Here is a 22,386-nt window from a genome sequence, read left to right as displayed (position 1 = left end):
ATTACAGCACAAGCTTAAATTGAACATTATGTTTTTGGTCTTATAAAGACTAATTGCTACTAGTGGCTACCGAAAGGATTTAGACCCTAATCTGTAATGTCACAGTCATGTTCGGCTTCAATCTGCATCATTTATATATGGTGAAAAACCTCATTCTGTGAAGCATTCTCATCTCCTGTAAATGATCTTGGTATAATTGTTATTTGTTCACATATGCGTGACAAAATGCGGATGCTGCCACACCCTCTTTTATTCCATCTTCACCGAGCGGGAGAGTGAAAGATGACATACGCAGCTATTTCAGTTCACGGCAGCACATTATTCATAATCAGGGATAATTGGGTTGAAAATAAAAAATCATTAGTACAGAAGCTGCGATGATAACCCGACACCACTGTTCTTTCTGGTCAGATGAGCAATTTTTCCCGAGGAACTGGAACAGTGGAAAATACTGTGTGGTCAACATGAGGGGGTCAGAAAAGCCAAGTACGTTATAGACAACACTGATCTCCATGGAGACAGGATGATGAAGTTTATCTAAATCTCACAGCGTGTGGAGGAAATGCAAAAGCCTCACCACAGCAGAGTACATCCACCCTTTTTAAAAGTGCCTATATTCCAAGTATCCCTTGCAGAAAATGTTTTACGCTTTATTTTAATTCAGTTTTAAAATCATACAATTATATTCAGTATTTTCATCACCTGTAAATAAGCTGGTATAATTGTTATTTGTTCACATAGGCATGACACAATGTTACTGCTTTTTTTATTTTCCAACCAGAGGACCACAGTGGTACCTCTCCCTGAAAAAATATCCTCCATTAGGAAAAAAAATCCCACAACCTTCCAACAATGTTTTGTTTTGTTTTAAAATCTCCCACTGATCTACAACCCAGTGATAACACGTCTGAGACATCAGTGCAACAGAAAGAAAATTCAATTATGCACACAACAACCTTAAGAATGAAAATAAAGGCAAACTAAGTCCTCACATAATATGGCTGTCTAAACACCTACATAAATAAACTCCCTTCTCTGCAGACCTTTACATTTGTAAGATGAGATACCTTTATATATATAAATGTATTTTTTTTGTTATTACTGACACCTGTTTCCTTTGAAAACACCATGAAACCAAATGAGCATAAATGCATTACCTTGGCGAATAACTGCAGAGGTCAAAGGTGATGTTCCAGTAGCTCAGTCAGTGGTCAGGACAAGGGTTTGACGGACAAAAATTGTTATGAATAGTGAGCATAACATGAGAGGAAGCAAAAAACGAATAGGCAAGTATATGACAAAAGAGGAGAGGAAATATTAGTGCAGCACAGTTAACTAAAATGATTTCAGGGGAAGGGAAATGTGATCAGGTGGTTGGGAAGGAAAAGCAAACCAATAGACCCCATACCTTGGCGGTTTAACATCAGGTGCGCCAGACCTTGAGGGAAAGAACAGAAAAAAGGATACGAAAACAGGAAGTTCATAAAGAGGTTCGGGAGAACAAAAGCATTGTCACAATGTTGGACTGCAGTTTGTGACAGACATCCTGGGGAAGGTACGGATGTCAAAGTTCAAATTAAAATATAAAGGGGAAATCAAACTAAAAACAGACAAACATCTCAAGGGAGGAAAGGGAAGGCAAGGAGAGAAAAAAACATCTTGACAGGTGCAACCCTCGCAGGTAGTTGCTCTCATAGATGCTTTTTTCTAATGGAACACATATTGTATGTTTATTTGATGCAGACAGCGTTTGAGATGTACCAGCTATACATAAAACTGCTTCGACTGTAAAGACTAAATGTTTAAAAAAAAGAAGAAGAAGAAAGAAATCACCCGCGGTAATGCTAGTTCAGGGATTTCTGTGATCTTTCTATCTCCTGATCTCCACTTCTCCACACGAGTATTTGGCATGTAAGTGCTCAGCCAACCCAGATGAGCCTATTTAACCTTTCAGATGGCACCATTTCATAAAAGGACAGACGAAGCACCATTCCCTATCCTTTAAATCTTTAGCGACTCTCATTCATATTTTTATTCTCACGATTTACCATCTAATGCAGCGGGGTTTGACAGTGGAGCCTGAAGTCTGTGCCCTAATGTAATAATATAAACACCAATACATCTAAGGCTGTCACACGTAACCTTTTAATTCCAAAGAAAAAAGCAATGCTGCACTCCGGTAAAGCCTCACTAACTATTAACCATCTTCTAATTTGTCAGCCAAAGACAAAAATGCCACATCACGCCTCCACATTATGGCATATGGCAGGGCAAAGGGGTTAGCCTGAATGCACTGGCTACTGTGCTGAACATATGAGCTAATTGCACTGATTAACAGTTAGTTTACTTCATGAGATCATATTATAGTACTCATAAATACTGCATGGAAATGCCTTCTAAAAGCAAATATTGAGAACAAACATTGTTTTCGTGTCACGTGCTTGTTGTGAGTGACACTGCAGTCAAAACCCTGCAGGTTAGCCTGCGTGCACTGCTCATCAAAGGTTGATCCAGTTTCAACCAGCTTAAATCTCTCAATGCATCGTGTGCTATATACTGACAGCGAAACACAGACAAACATCTCAGTAGGTCAGGCAGAAATTGCATGGCGTAGCCTAGCTCTCCTGCTTTTCCCGATATCAAAGAGTTGGGGCTGACACAATGCAACACTTCTGCTGAGCACATGAGCCCCACTGTGTGAGCCGACACAAACACCTCTCATCAGTGCATCAGCACTCCAAGACCCTTGTACAGCAAGTCTTACTCACTATTCCAGCCCCATTTCAGTCATTAGGTAAAACCTTATGAAGAGGGCAGGTTGCTCTTGCACAAATCTCGTCGCATGTTCCACTCAACAATCTTGTTAATGCTGCAACTCATGGTGTGGAATGGACATGATTACCCCTGGGAAGGTCCTTGCCTGCCAACACGTAGGCTTTTGATACAGTGTGCCACTGCAAAGCCAGTGACTGAGCCTCTGCTTAGACAGGATTCACCAGCAGCCCTGTCTGCAGAGCAGACAAAGCACTGCTGTGTGCACCCCCACTGCGGCTGTGCACTGCACATGACAGGCCAATGTACATATACATAAATGATGTCACCTCTTCTTACCCTCATCACCCCTAAGGTGATCTCATTCTCACAAGCAGTACTAAGATGTGACTAGATTAAGATCCCGTCTGCCTCTATCCTCTGCCTATCATTCTGCTATGAGCGTCACACAGCATAGATGAGCCACAGCATCAGCTTCAAGGGGCTACAAAGGAGGCTTGCATACAGTGCCATTAACTGTAACAAAGACACTGTTGTTGTAAGCCACCACTGGCTCACATAGCGGGAAGAATAAAAATCCTCTTTCCATGCTTTTGCCTTTGGTCCTCACGGACAGGAATGAGGTTCCCTTCATCCAAATAATAAGCATATGCAGTAGAAAAGCCAAAGCTGGCAAATATCTGTCTTTCACTTATATGAAGATGAGGAAAAAGGCTTTGACGGAAGCAAATTTTGACTCACTTACTTGTTGTTGAGCTCTGGGTCAAGCAAAACTGACTCGTACCCGTGAGTAAGATGAATGGATGTTGTTGACCAGAACAGAAATACCTAAGTCAACATCGTAATCTTTGAGAATGTATGCATTTCCTAGGAGTTGAGTTATAAGGGGATTAGGAGTGGTGCCATTGCTTCCCTTGTACAAAGGCAGCCACCCATCGAATACGTGCATCCTGCTTGGCTGTGCCTTACATCCAAATCTCAGTGTGTGAAAATGCAGAGATAACTGGCTAATACCCTTTAGAAGGGAAAGCTTCTATCCTTCTATCCTTCCTACCAGTAAACTATACACTGGAAAGTAGGCTATAAAATAAGAAAAAATTAATAACCAAGCGACTGAATATCACTTTATTAAAATGCTACTATTAGGATACTTTTAACTTGGCCTCATTATACAAAAAAAGGTGGAGTTTTTTGTTATTGCTGTTGTAAAAAGTACTCTGAAATAGACTCATTTACCTTGTGATGTGATGGTATTGGTCACAATACTCTACAATAGCGTGCGATTTTCTACGTCAATAGTTTACTAGTCACGTTTTTTTTTTTTTTTAATGTGCTTACACACACCTTAACATCTGCACCTCCTGACCTCGAGTAAATCTATGATACTGAAAACATACAACCAGAAAAGCTGCTACAGAACAACTCTTTGTGTTTTCAAGCACTCAAGAATAATGCACCTCTGGCAACATCCCAGTTAGAGCTGGCTGAAAATAAGTAATTCAGTCGGTGAATGACGAGGGTTTTTGAATCCACAGATTCCTGAAGCAGGTGAAGTTTTTTGACCTGTGCGATTTCATGTGCAAATATACCCAGCAAAAGTTTAAAGAGCGCACCTAAAAACATGCGAATAAACACTGCTACAGAAGGAAGGCCTGGTGCTTCCGAAAACGTTGTATTAACAGGCTATTCCGTGTGCACTGCTGCTGACCTTTAGACCTCTAACTCCCCTCACTCCCCTCCTCCAACACTTCAGCTCTGGATTCTTTTCATTGATTTTTTTTCCCACTTGTAAAAGCACATTATTATTTAAATATGCACATATATATGTTTTATATTAAATATACAAGGCTGAGAGAAACTAGCATGATTTTGAAACATTTTAGCATATGAAAAGAGCTGAATTTATGTTAGTGGGACTGCCAAAAAAACACAAAACAAAAAACATAATAGTTTTAGTTCTCTGAATCATTTATAACGCGATTAACTCTGGAAATGCTTCTAACAAGGTAAGCAAGGCTACCTTTGTAAGTTCAATTAAACAAGTATAATGAAAAAACAAATGCAGATGTTGAAGGACCTCTCAGTCATTACTGTGACATTAATTAGCAAGCAACTACGAAGAAAGAACCATTTCACGAGGATTAGGATTTACTAAATTTGTTTTTGCATGAAAAGTACAGCATCATGAAGCCTGTTGTAATGAGGGATTAGACCAAGGTCAGTGCTGCTGAAGAGATGCAAAACCCACCAGGACCGCTCGTGTCCTTTCTTTTGAAGATTTTGACGCTTGCCTTATCATCCCAGAAGCTCTCAGTGCGTCATTACTCTGTGCTTACAACTGAAAATCTGAAGAGGAAATAACACAATGATAGTGTGTTTGCACATGGCAGTGCGTGTTGCGTAAGGTTCCCCTATATGTTTGAGTGATTTCGCTGCACCTTGTGAGGTGGCTATTCTTATCTCTTGTTCACAGACCTGGTTTTTTTTTGGGATGCTGCACTCTCTTGGCATCTAAGCATGCCCCACTATGGCCTTTGTCCGCACGGATCGATGGGAGGCCCACGTGCAGCATACTGTAGATGAACAACTTGGACGACTCACCTGCTGTGCCAAAAGATTTTTGCTGGCTTAAAGCATTCCTCACACAAATAAGGCTAATTCCTGCACCAGTTAAAACACAGCCAAGACCAAATATAGCATGTAGCGTACCATTATTGTCATCTCTGGGGTAGGGGGAAGGCAATTTAGATAATGCATAGATTAGTCTACTTTTGTTGATGCAAGGCCAGCAGGGTAGAGATTTGCTGCAGAATAGTGTATGAGTGATATGAAGGAAATTTTTAAAAAAGCATCTGGTCAGTATTTCTTTTTTTTCCCCCGTCATTGTTGTTTTCATGCATTCTGCATTTGGGGATTGTCTCCATGTCAAGCTTTAATCCAATAAACACTCTGATGTGCTCTCTTTGCAGCATGTCATTTAATAATGCGTGCCTGCTTGCTGTGAGCAGAGCCATGCCATCTTTGCTAATATTAACAATGATTAATGCTCGCTTCTGCAAATTGTGCAGCGATGAATCCTGTTTTAACTGTTGGTGAAAAGTACAAACCAAGAGCCACATAAGTTTGAAATCCTGCACTGAGAGAATCAGTAACAAATCATGTATCATATAAATACTGCATCTACTAATATACCCAGATACACCATGTATATTTAATCAACAGAGGCGTATGAGAAGACTGCAGATGAAGAAAATGTCATTTTTATCTTTGCTGTCATACTCCGAATGTAAGTGCCGCAAGCAGGACTTGAGAGAGTAGGTGTGTACAGGTGCACATCTCGAGTCGGTAACACTGATTTATCATGTGCAACAGTCCGGCACACCTTGTGCTGGTGTCCTGAGTCTGTTGGACTGTCCTTTCACCAGAACCGGCAGTTCCTACCGGGGAGATGGATGTCTCGCTCGGATGCCAACTAAACAAATCTTCCTAGCGGCTCTCAATCCTCATTTCCGTTCAGCATGTGCACCTCATTAGAAATCAGTCCCGTTTGATTACGGTGACTGAAAATGCTGGCAATTCAGAGACAAGTGTCTCTTCTAAGAAAAAAAAAGGCACCTATGCAAAAAATACATTTCAAGCATTATCAAAATGTATTAATGTTAAGGGCGTGGCGATCAGCGCCAGAGTACATTCAACTCTAAAATGGCATCATTTTAGAGATAAACACACTTATTTACCTTAGAGATATATGGCATATAAGACTTAATAAATCTCAGAGCAGCTTTCTTGAGATATATATGCACTGCCAGGAGAGGAAAACATAGAATGTATAAATATTAAAGCAAAGCATTTCTGTACAGTTGCTTTCTCTGTGATGCAGTATATAAATGCAACCCCTATTGTGTGACACCCACGTACTCGGCAGACCTTTCTAGTCACCTTGAGCACAGTGATTATATATACAATGAGCATTCCGCACATTAGGCCCTTTTTCATCAGTGACCTTGTGACCAGTGATAGTATATCTCCGTTCAGCTTAATTTGTAGGATGTCAGAACTGCAGTCCAAACTGACAATAACAACCTGATAATAACCGAAACACACTCTCACCCACTGATGCTGCGGTAATAGCCTCTGCAAATAAGAGCATCACGGCAAACAAATTGTGCTCATCATTATGCTCATTATATAACAATGCATTGTCTTACCTTCTACTTCTCTCTGGACAGCTGCAGGAGTGAATGAAAGACAGACATGTTTAATCTTGATATGAAGAATTAATCCACAGCCAGATTACTATCTGCATCTCATCAAACATTGATGGGTATGCCATGCCTTCCTCGAGCTTCTTCTTTATGTCACAGCATGCATGCTGGTGACACATGATTTACCCAGAGCCTTGAAAGTCGGTAATTTGTTCGCTCGATACAATGATAATATTGTATCACATCTGTGATGGATAATGTCCCATATGCGTGATCTCAGATATAGATGCCAGGATTCGTTTTAGCCACTAAGGACATCGCATGGACTCTTGGAAGAAGGCTGCGAAGCTTCTGAGCTATGCAAACAGTCACGAGTAACATTTATAAGAGGGACCCTAATGTGTTTTTGCAAAGTGGAAAAGATTTTAATCACTTCCATTTTCTGATCTTTATACCTTAGGTAACGAGAAGTGTCTAAGCTCCTTTAAAACATTTCTTTTCTCCTTTTATTTTAAGCAGATTTTCCAAAATAAGAAAAGGGGCTCCATTTGGTGGCCCGTTCAACGTGCCAGTGTTGAAAACATGCAAACAGCTATCACATTAGAAAGCTGTTATCCTTTGACTTGTGAAGATAACTGCTGAGAGAGCTGAGCTCACGCAGGCGAGCGGCTTCTAAGCAGTGCTGTAGTGTACTCTGGCCTGGATTGCGGTTAAGTGGGCTTTATTGATTATCCTCAGGAGCTCAGTGAAGGTATGCACTGTATATCTGGAAGGTATGTGAAAATATGTGAACTATTTATACTTTAGACATCGCTGAACAGCTCACAATTCTAATTGCTGACTTTGTAACTTTCATGCTTGTGGTGTTGTCACACTGTATTTTGACTTTTATCATTTACCCTTACAACTGTGTCTGCCTTAGTCAGACAATCCCTTTTTTAATCCGAAAGAAGCACAATTTAAATAAAATCTTAAAGCCTTTATGTCATGGAAACACATGGTATTTTTCTCACCTTCTTGGCAGTACCTTCCCCTGTAGCCAGTACTGATACAGTCGCAGAAAACCTGTCCCTGGTCGATGGAGCACAGGCCTTTGTTGCTGCATGGAGAATGTGTGTCACATATATACTCCAGATCATTATGGACAGCTTGGCCATCCATCAGTATTGGTAGCGCTTCTCCTAGTTTCAAATTGGCAATAAAGCCCTGGAAGGGTGCCTCATATTTGACAGTGCTGGAAGTCAGGGCCGAGAGGCGCACATCAGGTGAGATTCCCCCTACGTAGAGGTCGCTATCCACTGCCATCTCTTTTCTCTTGGACTTCACCTCAGTCGCTTTCTCCTCGTTGTCCACCACCAGCTTGGTCTCTCTGTAATTACGAGCGAGAAGAACTCTGTGCCAGCGCTGGTCGTTGATGTGGGTCTCCGTGTGCAGGGAGGCGGGTTCTGCGCAATGAATGGTAAACCGCAACTGAAGCCTCCCGTCCACAATGAGAAGCTCCAGGAAGTCACAGTTTCCTCCGTCATCGAGATAGAGCACCAGGGCTTTGCTGATGTTGGTTTTGAGAATAAAGCTCAGCTCACCTGTTGTCTTAGCATCCCACTGGCCATAACGTGTCCACTGACCAGGAACCCCCTCATATTCCAAAGCTGTTCCTGTTAGCACCAATCCAGCTAACAACAACCAGGAAGCTGCTCCTTTACAGCTGCACATGATGCTGACTATCTATTATCTAGTGTAGGCCTCTAGTTCCAATGAATCCAACAGACAGCTGTGAGGAAAAGCTATCTATATATCTAGAATTGTTTTATAACCCTACAGTTTGCAGAAATAAGAGTTTCTTTAGCCTTGACTGTCTATCCTGATTCTTTTTGCCATCTCTCCTTGGGTGACACGTGACAGAGTGAACAGCCGAGGCACATTACAAAACACTTTGCATCTACTTTGGATTGGCTGAGAAAGAGAACAAACAGCACTGCGTGATTCCTCGTCTTCGCCATCCAGTGTCTTGGCCTCCATCCAGCACTGTTCCTGTCAGTTCTTCATGGGTTAGCTAGGCACGCGGCCTAGGTACAGCCTCCATTCTCCTCAGCATCCCAACATCCTAAGACATGAAAGAAGAGCGTGCAATGAATAATTGGAAATACTGCACAGCACAGTCATTATGAATCACGTGGCAAATCAATTACCAAAGATAATGTTAGATAGTGTTATGAAGAACTGAAATGCCTGCCTTTAGCTCTGGTTCACATTATCACAGGTCACTTTCACCATCTACAGCCTAGAGATTCCAGCAAAAGGCCCTCAACACATGGCTTTAGCATACAGCCCTAATCCTGGCACCCCACCTTATTCCTTAGCTTTTGGGCAGAAAGGGAAACTGAGGGTCTCACTAGTTTTCTGAGACCTGTGTTGATTTCCAAGAAGCTGGTGGGAAAAAAACAACTTATAAGCCCCCCCCCCGCGCAGATGTTCCAGCACAATCCATGGCCTCGGTAACTTCAGTGATGTTGAGCCCCTTAAGCCTTCTGCAGTCCCTAGACTCAAGCTAAGACGTTACAGCTAAAAAATACATGCAGGCTAGAGGCTGGAGAGTGCTGAAAAGGACAGGGTCTATGTTTGAAACAAACAAGCAAACAGCAAAATTCAATACTTTGTGATAACAAAAGAGGGTGTGCCTCTCAGGGCTAGGGACACAAACAAAGTTATGTACCAGTCGTCAGCTGTACTCGGAGCCTGCAATGACTCACTAAGACCGTTCAGTTTGGTGTCAAGCAGGATAAAATTATTTCTTAGGAAATTAGACATATTCCAAGTGGCAAAAAATGTATTTAAACAACGAGGGTAGTGTTTATTTATATTTTCATTATCCTGCAGAGAACAAAGCCAATAATAATGAATACAGACAAGTACAGCTTCAGCCTGTTGCAGCTTGTTTCTTTGTGCCAAAGAACTCCACGGCTCCACAAAATCTATTAAAAACACATAAAAGAGCAATAGCACTATGTGATTCAATTAAGTGATCAAAACCACAATCAGCAGCTACAATCAATTACAACCAGTTTGAGTAAAAGCATTGAGCGACAGTAGATCTGAAGGATGCTTATACTGCACGTCACATAGCGCGCGTCTGATGAAACTCACTATATGTTTGATTTTGAAAAGGAGGGTGTTGAGTGAATGTTGAGATGTCTGCGCTTAATATTCAAAAAATGTCCCAAAGTCACCCCATCTCAAGAAGAGGGAAAAAAACACAAAGAAATGGAGGTACTGTACTGATCCAGTCAGATCTAATGAGTCAGTCTCCAATAAAAACAGCCTACTGTCAATAATTTCCACAGTTACAGCTCCCGGGCTTTACAATAAAACATAAAATAGCTAATTTGTCTGAAAGAGGAAATAATCTTTGTTGTGTCAAACTGAGTTTTTTCTCATTTAAGGATGTTTCTCAACCAGGAGTAGAAGCATTTCACGCAAGTTTGGCCCAATTTCATCTCTGTCACAGTGAGAAATATAATGTGTGTTTGAGTCTGCTGGGAATTACAGCCTCTACTGGGTATCCTGCAGATGAGGGACTGCTACAGTTAGCTATATCTGCTAAAGGTAGACGTTGCAAGAAAGAGTGCATTACAGCAAATAAATCAAAGTTTTTCCCTAAAGCATGAGAAGGCTTCAGGCTGGAAGAATATCCTTCTGATAGACGGGTTTATCATGGGAATAGGAAGGTCATAAAAACTGACACCCTCCTCACAAGATGAATTGCAATTTGCCAGGGTCAGGTATGGCGTGTCAGATGCTTCACAGACTGTATATATGCAGTCAACACTAGCTTGCTTTGATGTTTAAAAAAAACATATTAGTATTTTGAGACACAAAGTAACAAGAAGGTATGTGCTACTAAAAGACATCATGCACATAAGTGTTGTGCTGCAAGTCCTGTATACTCATTACGAGCCATTTTCACTCTAAGATATCACTACAATGTGTGGGCAGGTAGTATAAATAAATCTCGAGCAAGAGAAATTTCATATTATAGCGTATGACAAGTGCACAGTTTGACTGGCTGAATTTAAGCATGAGTTCTCAAAGTTAAAAGAGGATGAGCTGACATTTGAATATAAACCTAACTTCAAACAGTTAATGACATCTATATGAAACATCATTTCTCAAATAATCACACTTTTAAGTGCACTGGTTATGCCAAATGCATCCTTCTGTACACGTATCTGAGCTGTGTGTCCCGTTAACCCACACCCTTTGCTCTCAACAATCTTACCAACACTCAACATTTCTGAAGCAGCATTAAGCCAACAGAGACAGGGTGGATGAAACATGCAAATCCTTATTTCCTGGAGGGACTAGTCAAGGAATGTAATTTTGTTGCACTTGTTGGAAAAAATATTTAAGCTGATTCAGCACAAATCTTGGGTATAAGTAAGTCTTGTCATGGATACTGTTAATTTCAAACTCCTACTAACATGAAAATAAAAAAAGAAGCATCACAGTGCTTTAAAAAACTCAATTCAGCCCAAACGCTGTGATAAATGGACTTACATAGCGCTTTAATATACTTTCTGAGCAGCCAGAACACTTTTACCATTATACACAAGTTGATGGATCAGGGGCAACTCAGAGTTCAGCATTTTGTCCACAAATACTTTCACATGTAGAGTAGAAGATCCAGGAATTGAACCAGAAACCTTCTGATTAGTAAACGACCTGCTCTACTTCCTCTAATATTTTTTTTCTGTGAAGATTTTGATCTTACTGAATGATATCACTGATTTATTGCTGACTTTAAAAAACAAAACACAATAACAGTTCAATGAATTACATGCTTCAGAACACAAATTAGAGTCCTCAATGCATGTGTGTGTGTGTGTGTGTGTGTGTGTGGTTGGACCTAGTTCAGCTACTCCCTGTTCAAATAGGCCTCACTATTGATCACAAAATAACGACGTCTCAATGTCTAAGCAAGGTGCTTACAGTTAAGCTTGTAAATTTTAATGGCTTTCCTCACTGGGTAACATGCACTTTCTTCATTAAAAGCAACAGGCCAATTACCCATCAGGGTCAGAATCTGGTCTGGGAGCCACTCGGGGTGCTCAATTAATCTCGTTTAGTGGTGCCCTGAGCCAATTTGATGGCAAAACCAGATACATTATACACTTCTCTCCTCCACCACTGGAAGAAGACTGGTACATGGAATCTACCAAGGTCTGTCTGCACTGTCACTGGTTCACTTGGCAGAAAACAATAGCCTTTCTTTTCACCTGCCCTAAAAAAAATTTTGTTCTTGTTGTTCTTTTTTCTGACAACTAAAATTATTTTGCTGTCATACTTTTCTGTCTATAAAAAAACATTGAATAAGTAGTGATACCATAAAAGTAGGACGCATACAGCATAATTCTTACATGCATACATCTAACATGATGCAGTATATTGCTATGGTGAAGTGAAACGACACCAAACATCACTGACATTTTATTATCAATACAACGGCAAAGAGACACTGCTGTACTGTTTTCTTTTGATCATCATACATAATCGTATCAGTTAAATACACTCACTGGCCACCTTATTAAGTATACCTGTTCAGCTGCTTGTTAACACAAATCTCTAATCAGCCAGTCACATGACGTAAACCCAATGCCTTCAGGCAGATGACCTGCTGATGTTCAAACCGAGCATCGGAATGGGGAAAAATGTCATTCTAGTGACTTTGAACAGGGCATGGCTGTTGGTGCCAGATGGGCTAGTCTGAGTATTTCAGAAAGTGCTGATCTACTGGGATTTTCCCACACAACCATCTCTAGGGTTTACAGAGAAAGGTCCAGAAAAGAGCATTTTTGAAGCATGAGAAAATGCCTTTTGGATGCCAGAGGTCACACAGCAAACTGCTTGGAGGGTATAGAAAGGCAACAGTAACTCAGATCCACTCGTTACAACCAATCTATGCAGAAGAACACATTGAACCATGAAGCAGATGGGCACATTGTGGGCCCCTTTGTACCACCTGAGTCTGAATACCACAGCCAACCAGAGTACTGTTGCTGTCCGTCCCTTTATGACAACAGTGTAGCCATCTTTTCATGTCTACTTCCAGCAGGATAATACACCATGTCACAAAGCTCAAAACATGGATGTACAGCTGATAAATTTGCAACCACAGTGTGATGCTATCATGTCAATATGGACCAAAATCTCTGAGGAATGTTTCCGGCACCTTGGAGAATCTGTGGTATGAGGAATTAAAGTTCGGAAGGGAAAATCACACCTAGAACGAGCAAGGTGTACCTAAACTAGTCGGTGAGTGTACATGAAACTACTAGTACACAATTTTTTTTATCTTTACACATATCATCTTCAAGAATTCTGGTTTGTTTTCTCAAGTTGTTATCACACCTACAGTTGTATAGTCCATTTAAATGGAAATCTGGTTCATTTCCCCCCCTTGGTGTGGTTTGCTTGTGGTTTGTTTGAACACAGTCTTCGCACTCGGACCAAAACAACCACACCAAGACCCTTTGGAGGAGGTGGTGTTGAGCAGTTCATTTATGGTTTGAATGTGATTTGATTCACATCTGAACGAACTACCAGGCACACGTTACAAGTCTGAGCTAAAAACATCCCGTAGCCACGTACACTTCTATTCTAATTGTGGGAAAATACTATAGATGTGGAAAGGCCCAGCAACTAGCCGTGAAATTAACGTAAATTCTGTTTTCCATTAATCCAGAATGCAGCACCTTCTTCATCTATTTACTTTTGTTGCTCCTGCCCTTTGGAGTTCACAAACCAAACCACAGGAAAAAGCTACAAATTTACAAACTCGTCAACTAATTCCGACCAGAGAAAACCAACTATAGGTGTGAAAGTGACCTAAAATAATGCTCACTTTATAAATTACCACAGATATACAATCACAGAACTATTTACTTTGCATCAGACATTCCAGGTAGACTGAAGGTTATATGACAATCTCTATGACTAAAGCTTTAGTCATAAAGTTTTCGTTTGTGAATTAAATAAAAAAATGAACTAAAGTTCAACCTTAATGGACATTCAGTGTGTTGATAGCTTTTCCAAATCACCACACACAAATTTGGGGAGAAAAGCCAACTGCTGTAGACAGTGGAGATGGGGAATAAAGCTGCACATTTTCAGACAATCTCCCGAGTAAAACACAGCTTGAGATAGAAGTTCATACCCCGACCTCTTTCTCCAGAAAGAGGCGCACAGCTGGTCAATCATTGTGGGAAGTGGGTGGACGAGACACATTACAAATGCACCATGTTTCACTCCAGTCTACACAGCTGGTGCTAATGAACGTACTTAAAAGTAAACATTGTTCAAAAATCTTATGGATAAAATGTAAATTATTACAACACAGCCCACAAATTAATAGTCTTATAAGTTATTTTTTAACATCTGCTGGTTCTTTTTCTTTTCTTGCAACACATAGTTCAGACATACACTGCAGAAATGCATCAAGGACACAAATATGCAACAAACATGACAAATACAGCACACCAGCTTATGTCAGGAGGTTTGAATGCATGTATGTGTGCGTGTGTGTACGTAGACATCTTTGTGAGGACAGAAAATTGGCATGCCACTATACTTGTAGGGACCACCAGTGACTTATGGGGACAAAATGCCCATCCCCTTGAGTTTGAAGGCATTTTTGAGGCTCAAAATGTGGTTTTAGTGTCAGGGTTACTATTAGGTTATGGTTAGATTTAGGCTGAGGGTTAGGGTTAAGCATTCATTTTTGACGGTTAGGATTAGGGTAAGCAGCTAGGGAAAGCATGATGTCAATTAGATGTCTTCACTAAGACATGAAAAGAATGTGTGTGTGTGCGTGCGTGCTTAGGACAGACAAATTGTGAGTGGGTGAGTGGCAATAAAATAAAAAAAAAAGCAGAAAAAAAAATGAAACCACCAATTCAAAATATAAAAAAGGCATGACAGGAAGAGACAGTAGGTGTGGGTATAAATGTGGCGTGGCGTTTGACAATTCAATTGCGGCAACAAGGAAAAACAACACTATTATCTATAGCCGATAATAATATTAATAAATGTTATATTCCATCGCGCTGAGTGAAGGGTTTTTTTTTAAGTCGTGAGAAATAAAATGATAATAAATAATAAAATAGCCTGAGTGCTGCCGAATAAAAGAAAATAAATAAAGGAGAAAAGACAGTGCAGGGACGTGTTGCACACTGAAAATGCAATGTTGGCCCACAGAGCTGCTAAAGCAGAAAAAGGAGGAAGCGAGGCGACCACGAAGCATCCGAATAAATATAAACATAACAGGTAACAGGTAGAAATGTGAGAGATGTGGCGATGACTCAAGAGTTGATGCAGAGTACAGAAAACATAATACCAAAGTGGCCTGTGCAAATAAGAGTATTACATTTCCATTCAGCAGACAGAAAATTTGTTTAGTTGGGAGAAAGAAGAGAAAAGAAGCAAAGAAAAAAAATGGAAAGAAAGGAGGGATCCAGTATCAATCTCATGTAATTGTTACAATGGACATTTGTATACATTCTAAGGATGATATTCAACACTTTTGTTTTGTGGTCTAGCCTTATGATCCCTATGGTGAGAATGAAGATGAGTTACCAAATGACTTATGTGGAATGTCACTGCTGCTGGTATCCTAGTCTATAATCACAAGCCACTGGCACTGATCATTAAAAAATGAGAGTAATGGGGTTGCCACATAAAACCTCCAATCCAACTTCCTCTTCCTAACAGATTAGATACTGTATTCTCTTAAATGGAACATTTGGGATCACATCAGGGTCACAACCAGCACTGCACTGCTAAAGAAATTCAGCATGAATGACTTGCTGGTAGTAAAAGTCAACCTGATACCCTGGGGAAGGACAGAGAAGTGGTCAGAGAGGCTACAGGTTCAGCAATTACTGCCTGAACGTGAACAGATTTCACACACACACACACACACACACACACACACACACACACACACACACACACACACACACACACACACACACACACACACACACAGGCTAGCTAGGGATAGGACTGAACTGTTTTTCTTGACTCCACAGCTGACACCAAACAGGAGGGATCATAGAGTGATACTCGGTATTATGCCAGCGAACACAGCGGTGAGCTTAAAGCAATTTTTTTGAATCTGGATAAACCAAATAAGCAGGTGAAAGAGCAAAACAGGAGTTCAACTGCGAAGTTACCAAAAGGAAAATGCTTAAGAATAACCTGCAAGAGATTGCAAAAAAGTGAGCCTGATATTCTGTTGCATGGTATGTTTCATTTAATCATACATGGAGTCTGTGTTTGCTTGTCACTGAGGCATTTAGACGGAGCTCAAGGTCTTCTTGTCTTCAAGTATGCCTCTGTTGCAGTGATTGGTTTCTTTTTCACGCTTCAGTGAACTGCAAATGTTTCTGAAATTATTCCTCTTATCTAGAATTTATCCGAGCAGGTTCTTGGGTTACAATGACAATGAGTCCTGCATTTGCACCTAATGTACCACATGGTTATTTTTCTCCAGCTGTTTAGCTCTCCTCTTTCCATCCATCATTTTTTTCTATTAGAGGACCAGTGGAGGTTGAATATTCAGCCATTCTCCAAATGGAGCCTGCTAGACTATGAAAACAATTCCAATAGGCCTATAGAAGCAAATGTAAGGAAAACTGCACTCAATATGCATGCCCAATCTACTTGTGGCATGGGTCTGTGCACCTAGTGAAAGCACTCTGGCAAATATTGACTTCCTACTACACCTCTGTAATCCTCTGAGTGATGCTGGAAGCAAAATTAGGCATAAATTTGGATATTAATTACCAAAGTGAATTGCAAATATCTTATTAAGTATTTATGTTGATGTAAGATTCCATTCTAGAAATAGTCTCTATTAGGGTGATGGGGGTCATTTGGAGTTACTCTGAAGTACTGTGCAAAAGTCTTGAGCCACCCCTCATTTCTTTATATTGTGCCTGGAAAAGGACAGCTATCTCTTTAAACGAAATAAATAGAAATATAATAGAAAAGGCAAAAACAAAGTTTCTACAATGCTAGAAAGGTTGACCGCCTTTATAAGGCAAGTTCCCTCATTTATTAGTCTTCGGGAACAATTCTCCGGGCTTCTCGAAAGATATTCAAAGCTCTTGTTTGGATGTTGCCTGCCTTTTTGTTCTGTTCTCTGTCGAGATGATCCCATACTGCTTCAATAACGTTGAGTTCTGGGCTCTGGCGAGGCCATTTCATGCCTGATAGTGTTCCACTATGGGTTGTTCTTTTATACCCAGGTATGATTTCACTGCACACTGCCAATGTTATGCTAAAAAATAAAGCTGTTGCCAGTCAGCTTTCCAGATGGTAATGCATTATGGATCATAATCTGATAATACTTTTATATGTTCATAATTCCATCAATTTTGACAAAAATTCCAGCACCAGTGGCTGAAAATGTAGCCATCATCTATGACAGAGCCCCCACACTGTTACAGGCTATAAATACACATTGTTCAACATTCTCTCCTGATGACATTCAAATTTGGATTCATCACCAAATAAAACCTGTTCAGGTTCTTGTGTAATTTGGCATACCCCAGTCTTTTCTCCCTGTTTCCCTTCCTTAAGAATGGCTTCTTGACAGCCACCCTTCCACTGAGACCATTTCTGATGAGGCTTTAGGGAACAGCAGATGGATCAACTGAAGGGCCAGATGCATCTTTAAGGTCTTTGCTGGATATTTTCCCTATTTCTTAAGGACATGACTTTTAGATATTGCACCATTGCAGACAGTTTTTGAGGCCTTTCACTTCATCTTTTATCCTCCAACTGTCCATTTTTCCATTTTTCTCACATTTGTTAAAAACACACTGCACTCAGTGATGAGATATGCCAGGTTTTGGCTAACAGCTCTTTGGGAATCACCTTGTTGGTGCAAAAATACTGTTTTATGCTTGTCAAACTGTGTTATCATTCCATACAACTACATTTCTATACAACTAAAGAAAAAGGAACAAATGATGTGTGTTTGTGACAGGCTGCTAGAAACAAATTGTAAAGATACAATTTAAAGTTGGTTCTTCAGGTGTCTGTTATGTGTGGACACAACACTGATTCATCACATTGAGTAAGCTGTCTGTTTTGTGCTTGAATGATAAAAAATTGTGAAAATAAAAGTGGTCAGGTACAAGAACTGGGATGAAAATGAATGAAGTTAAAAAAGCAGCAAACATCCAAAGAAAAGCACTGATATTTAGAAAGCCTGGAGAACTACTGCTCAAGACCACTTTAAAACATTGCAAAAAAAAAAGAGTATTTCTCATTGCTATCAAATTATAAATAAATGAGTAATGAAACAAGACTTTTGCACAGTGCTGTACCTTCTTTGTTACAGCACAGAAGGTACAGCACTGTCAAACCTGCTGATATTTACAGTAAGTGCAAAGGAAGATTTATCCCAGCTTTTTCAAAGAATGCTCTAATCTAAGAAAGCATATTGAAATTTGTGGCATGCACCAGACTGTGGAGGCAAATGAAAAAACGATATAAGATTATTTAATGCTGCTAAAAATCCTTCCACATAATTCCGTCTGTTCTGTGCCTATTAAGTTTATGGTCTTAAGTTTGGCTGTCATGCACAGCAGCATTTCTTCTGAGTGAAGAAACTACACCAAAACCTGAGCAGTGAGCTCAGAATTACTCTAAATTACAGACGGAAACAATGACACCAGTAATGATACACACTTTTAATTAACCAATTTTGAAGTAAAATCTAATCTGGCCTGGTGTGAAACAAAGACGGGTTTGACCTACATACACTAGGAATTTTTCTTTGATCTAGTTTGGATTGAAGATTGAAGCTCTCCTTTTAAAATACATTTTCATTAATTGCGTTTTGTTTTTTTTTCCTTTTTTTGCTGCGTTGCCATTTTAGCATAGGTTTTCATAAATGGAAGAGCTGTAGACAAAAAAAATATGTTTTGCTTTGTTTGTTGTCTCATAATGAATCATTAATGTATCTGTCTAGTTGCATGTTTTAGTAATTACAGAGTGTAACAGCGAATTGATTCCTTCAAATAACCGTGAGACACAGATGGATGCCTCTTTTCAGACGTTTGTTCCTCTATGGGGAGACAAAAAAAAAAGGAGTGCTGGTATTTATCAGGAATAGTCTGTAGTTGAGTAACTCAGACATCAAGGGACCGTCTTGTTCCGCACACTGAGATAGTACTGCTGCATACAGCAGCAGACAAAGAGAGTGAGCAGCCATGTTTTTTTAAAGCTCAACAAAAAGTCCACAGCGTGTCAGCACTTTTGCTTCCAAAATAAAAATGGACAATTTTCTAACAGACTTGAAAAAAATCTGAGCTTGCAGGGTTTTTAAATATATCTAAAAAAAAAAACCTATTTCCATCCATCTTTCAAGGCAAAAATATAATCTTTATCTTATGAATATACATTTTAAGGAATAAAAAAAGATACTACTACACAGTCAAATCTCTCCTAAGCCAGTGGTTCTCTCGCAGTAGATAAAATTCAGCACAGAGACAGACGGTAGACACGCAAATAAACAGACACGACTTCTTTTAAAAGCACAAGCACAAAGATAACATCAGGGTGAGGCTGTTTGATGCCATAAATGTGATCTGAATCATCAACTATCTCATTAGCAGGTCACACTTTGTGTGCCTCAAAGGATGTGCTCAACATGACTTCCCTTCATACTGCACTCTTCTTCACCTTCCTGCTTCTCATACACCACCATATGCAGCCCTTATATCAAGTCACATGACTAACAGTAGTTTGAAGACTAGTTTTTCAACAGTGAAACGAGCGAGAAGGCACATAGGAGACCAGCTAAGTCAAAGACATAGATTTTACTCCACAGATATGCATCAGTAAGATGATTAATTCATTACTCGATAGACAGAAGAGAAAAAAACACCCAATCGATAACATTTATTTCATTCAAGTCTGTCCCATGTGATATTAAGCAGAGTATCTTCAAATAACATTCACAAAAGTGTACACATTCATGTAAATTTATGAGGATAAACCATCAATACACTCATGAATAATTATAAATCTTTCTTGATGTATAAGCTCAAGGAGGTTCTGGTCCATTTGCAAAAAAAGGGGGAAATTCTGCTGCACTGAAATTCAAGTTTATTAATAGTATATCAATGCAAATATAAGCGAGAGGTAGGCAGCAGGGGGTTGTCACTCAGGCACTCATATTGCCTGGGGACCTACAGCAGTTACAAGGACAGCACCCGCCCTCCACCCTACAGCACCCAGGACGAAGCCACAGAAGGTTGCTCAGCTGTGTGGGATCACTCAAACAAGCTGCTACCTCAGTCTGGCCCAGATGAAGCTTTTTTTTCCTTTTATTTTTACTGTGTTTACTAGGCGCCTATATAAAAGTGGCCTCAGTGAGTTGTTGCTGGGTTTTGGGTTGGAATGAATTCTTCCTGTGTTTGCATGCCAACGACTCCTCAGTGAATCCCCACCAGCCTCGAAGAGAAGGTTTTCTTAATTAAGACTTGCATTATGAGATATTCAACCCCTCATTTCTGTTTTTCTTTGGTTTCTTTCAGTGTCTTTCACAATGAAGAAGATCTATCTATCTTCAATTTTTAAAGATCCTGCTTTACCCGCCCTTATAAGCTTAACAAATTTGCCACATCGACTTTTCTCATTCCAAGCCAGGAAATGCTATAATTGAGGCTATGTCATGATACACTCCAACAATTTCCAGAAATAAAGCCAAAAATGTGACCTTTTAAAGTCATTTTGATGACACATGTAATGGATGCTGTTACTCTGCAGAAAATTTTGTTGAGCTGTTTTCCTTGTACGATACTAAAAGTAGGATCTAAATCCAGGAACGCTTCACCCGTTGAAGTTCCAGCTGTTTCTATATGTTGTCACTTTCTGTGGTCCCTGAATTTTGATCACTTTACCGGGCACAACATGCAATCTGCAGGCATACATGACAACCACTGCAATAAACCACATGTGCAAGGGCATTACATATGCTAATGTAGACTGTGTTTTTGAATTTTTAAGCTGAAAAGCAGATTCAGTATTGTTGAATGTAAAAACACAGCAATGCAAAAATGCACATCAGAAAAGATCCTCTCAACTAGAGGGGTCGGAAGGTAGATGGAGAGAAAGTGAAGACATAATGGGACCAAGTTTAGCTGCAACCTCATAAACAGAAATGGGGGTCTGCTAGGAATCAAAAGAGTACAAAAGACTAAGTTCATACTAAAATCACTCTATAACCAGAGCCTTCACAGATTTGATGTGGTGCTCAAAAGCAGAAAAAATATACAATATATAGTCTCACATTACATAATCTACCTAATTTCATCAATTACACATTTATTAAAAAGGACTGAAATGAAGCTGAGACAACACAAAGGAGGGAAAAAAGGAATAGTTGAATGCTACTGACAGCAGGCTCACCTGCTCACAATGACAAAGCTAACATGGTAATCTGCAATGCTGCCTACATTCATCACCTTAGCCTGGAGACCTAGTAGTTAAAATTAAACCCAAAGTATTGCTGAGGCTGATAAAACTGCAAATTAAAAAAAAAAGTACTGAACACACAAATGAGCTAGAAGTAAAATGCAATGAAAGTCACGGTAAATCACAAAAACTGCAATTGTAAAGCGCAGGCTGGGGGCTAAAAAAGTGAGTACAAATCATCCTCTGGAGACCAAGAATGTGAAATGTAAATGCTCTAACCGTTATCCATCCAAGAATGTTGACCCATATTCAGTTTCTTAAATGTATATTTAGAATGTTTCATTAAAGCCACTTCATTTTACTTAATGCCACGACTTTTACTGAAGCTCTTTAGATAAAAGCAGAGTGAATGTCTCACGAATTTCAGCCCTTGTTATGTGGCCGCGTTTCACTCGACTCATCCTTGAATTTATGGTTAACAGTGGCTCCATTACCTTCCAAAGGTCAAGTTAAATTACTTTGCAATATTTGCAACCAGTGCAGGTTATTTGTGAGGTGAGTGAGTAATTTTACAAGGGTGTTTATTTTCTTCTCTTGTTTTTTTCTGCTACACCTACAGGGTAGGTGTACTTTAGAGAAGTCCGCAGCTTTTAACAATAAAAATCAAACTGTCTTTAATATATTTCCGTGATCGTTTGCCACTTTGTTTGAAGCATAGATCAAATACTAAATGTTACTGAAAGTGATTTTTTTATGGTTGAAAGACATGAGCGTGACAATACTAAAGCGCAATTTCCTGGACTTTGAATAGCAATAAACTGTGGCAGCTTTGGACATTATGCACTGAATGCCTTTTATGTTGTTTGTCTGACATGTGGTTTAGATTTAAGGACATTTAAAAGCTTTTTGTTAACCACTTCCA

The 22,386-nt window shown here is 39.8% G+C and overlaps 1 protein-coding gene across 4 annotated transcripts in view; it reads right to left on the bottom strand.

The window, feature by feature from the left end:
- The window catches only part of LOC146379054 (neurexin-2-like), a 126,519-nt gene that overhangs the window by 92,537 nt on the left and 11,596 nt on the right, over positions 1-22,386 (bottom strand). For 3 of the 4 annotated variants that reach the window (XM_084942324.1, XM_084942325.1, XM_084942327.1), the window contains exons 2-5: positions 7,991-9,081; positions 6,981-7,001; positions 1,409-1,438; positions 1,158-1,169 (exon numbers count right to left, since the gene is read on the bottom strand). In XM_084942324.1, the coding sequence (XP_084798450.1) occupies positions 1,158-1,169; positions 1,409-1,438; positions 6,981-7,001; positions 7,991-8,690 (763 nt within the window). In that variant the 5' untranslated portion in view covers positions 8,691-9,081. The remainder of the gene's footprint in view (positions 1-1,157; positions 1,170-1,408; positions 1,439-6,980; positions 7,002-7,990; positions 9,082-22,386) is intronic. The other variant, XM_084942326.1, reaches the window with a different exon arrangement.

This window comes from Perissodus microlepis, chromosome 10 (genome assembly GCF_051167445.1).
Source record: "Perissodus microlepis isolate ML-2025 ecotype Zambia chromosome 10, ASM5116744v1, whole genome shotgun sequence".
Lineage (NCBI taxonomy): Eukaryota > Metazoa > Chordata > Actinopteri > Cichliformes > Cichlidae > Perissodus > Perissodus microlepis.
The sequence above is the reverse complement of the archived record's forward strand: the minus strand, read 5'-3'. Positions and strand labels throughout refer to the sequence as shown.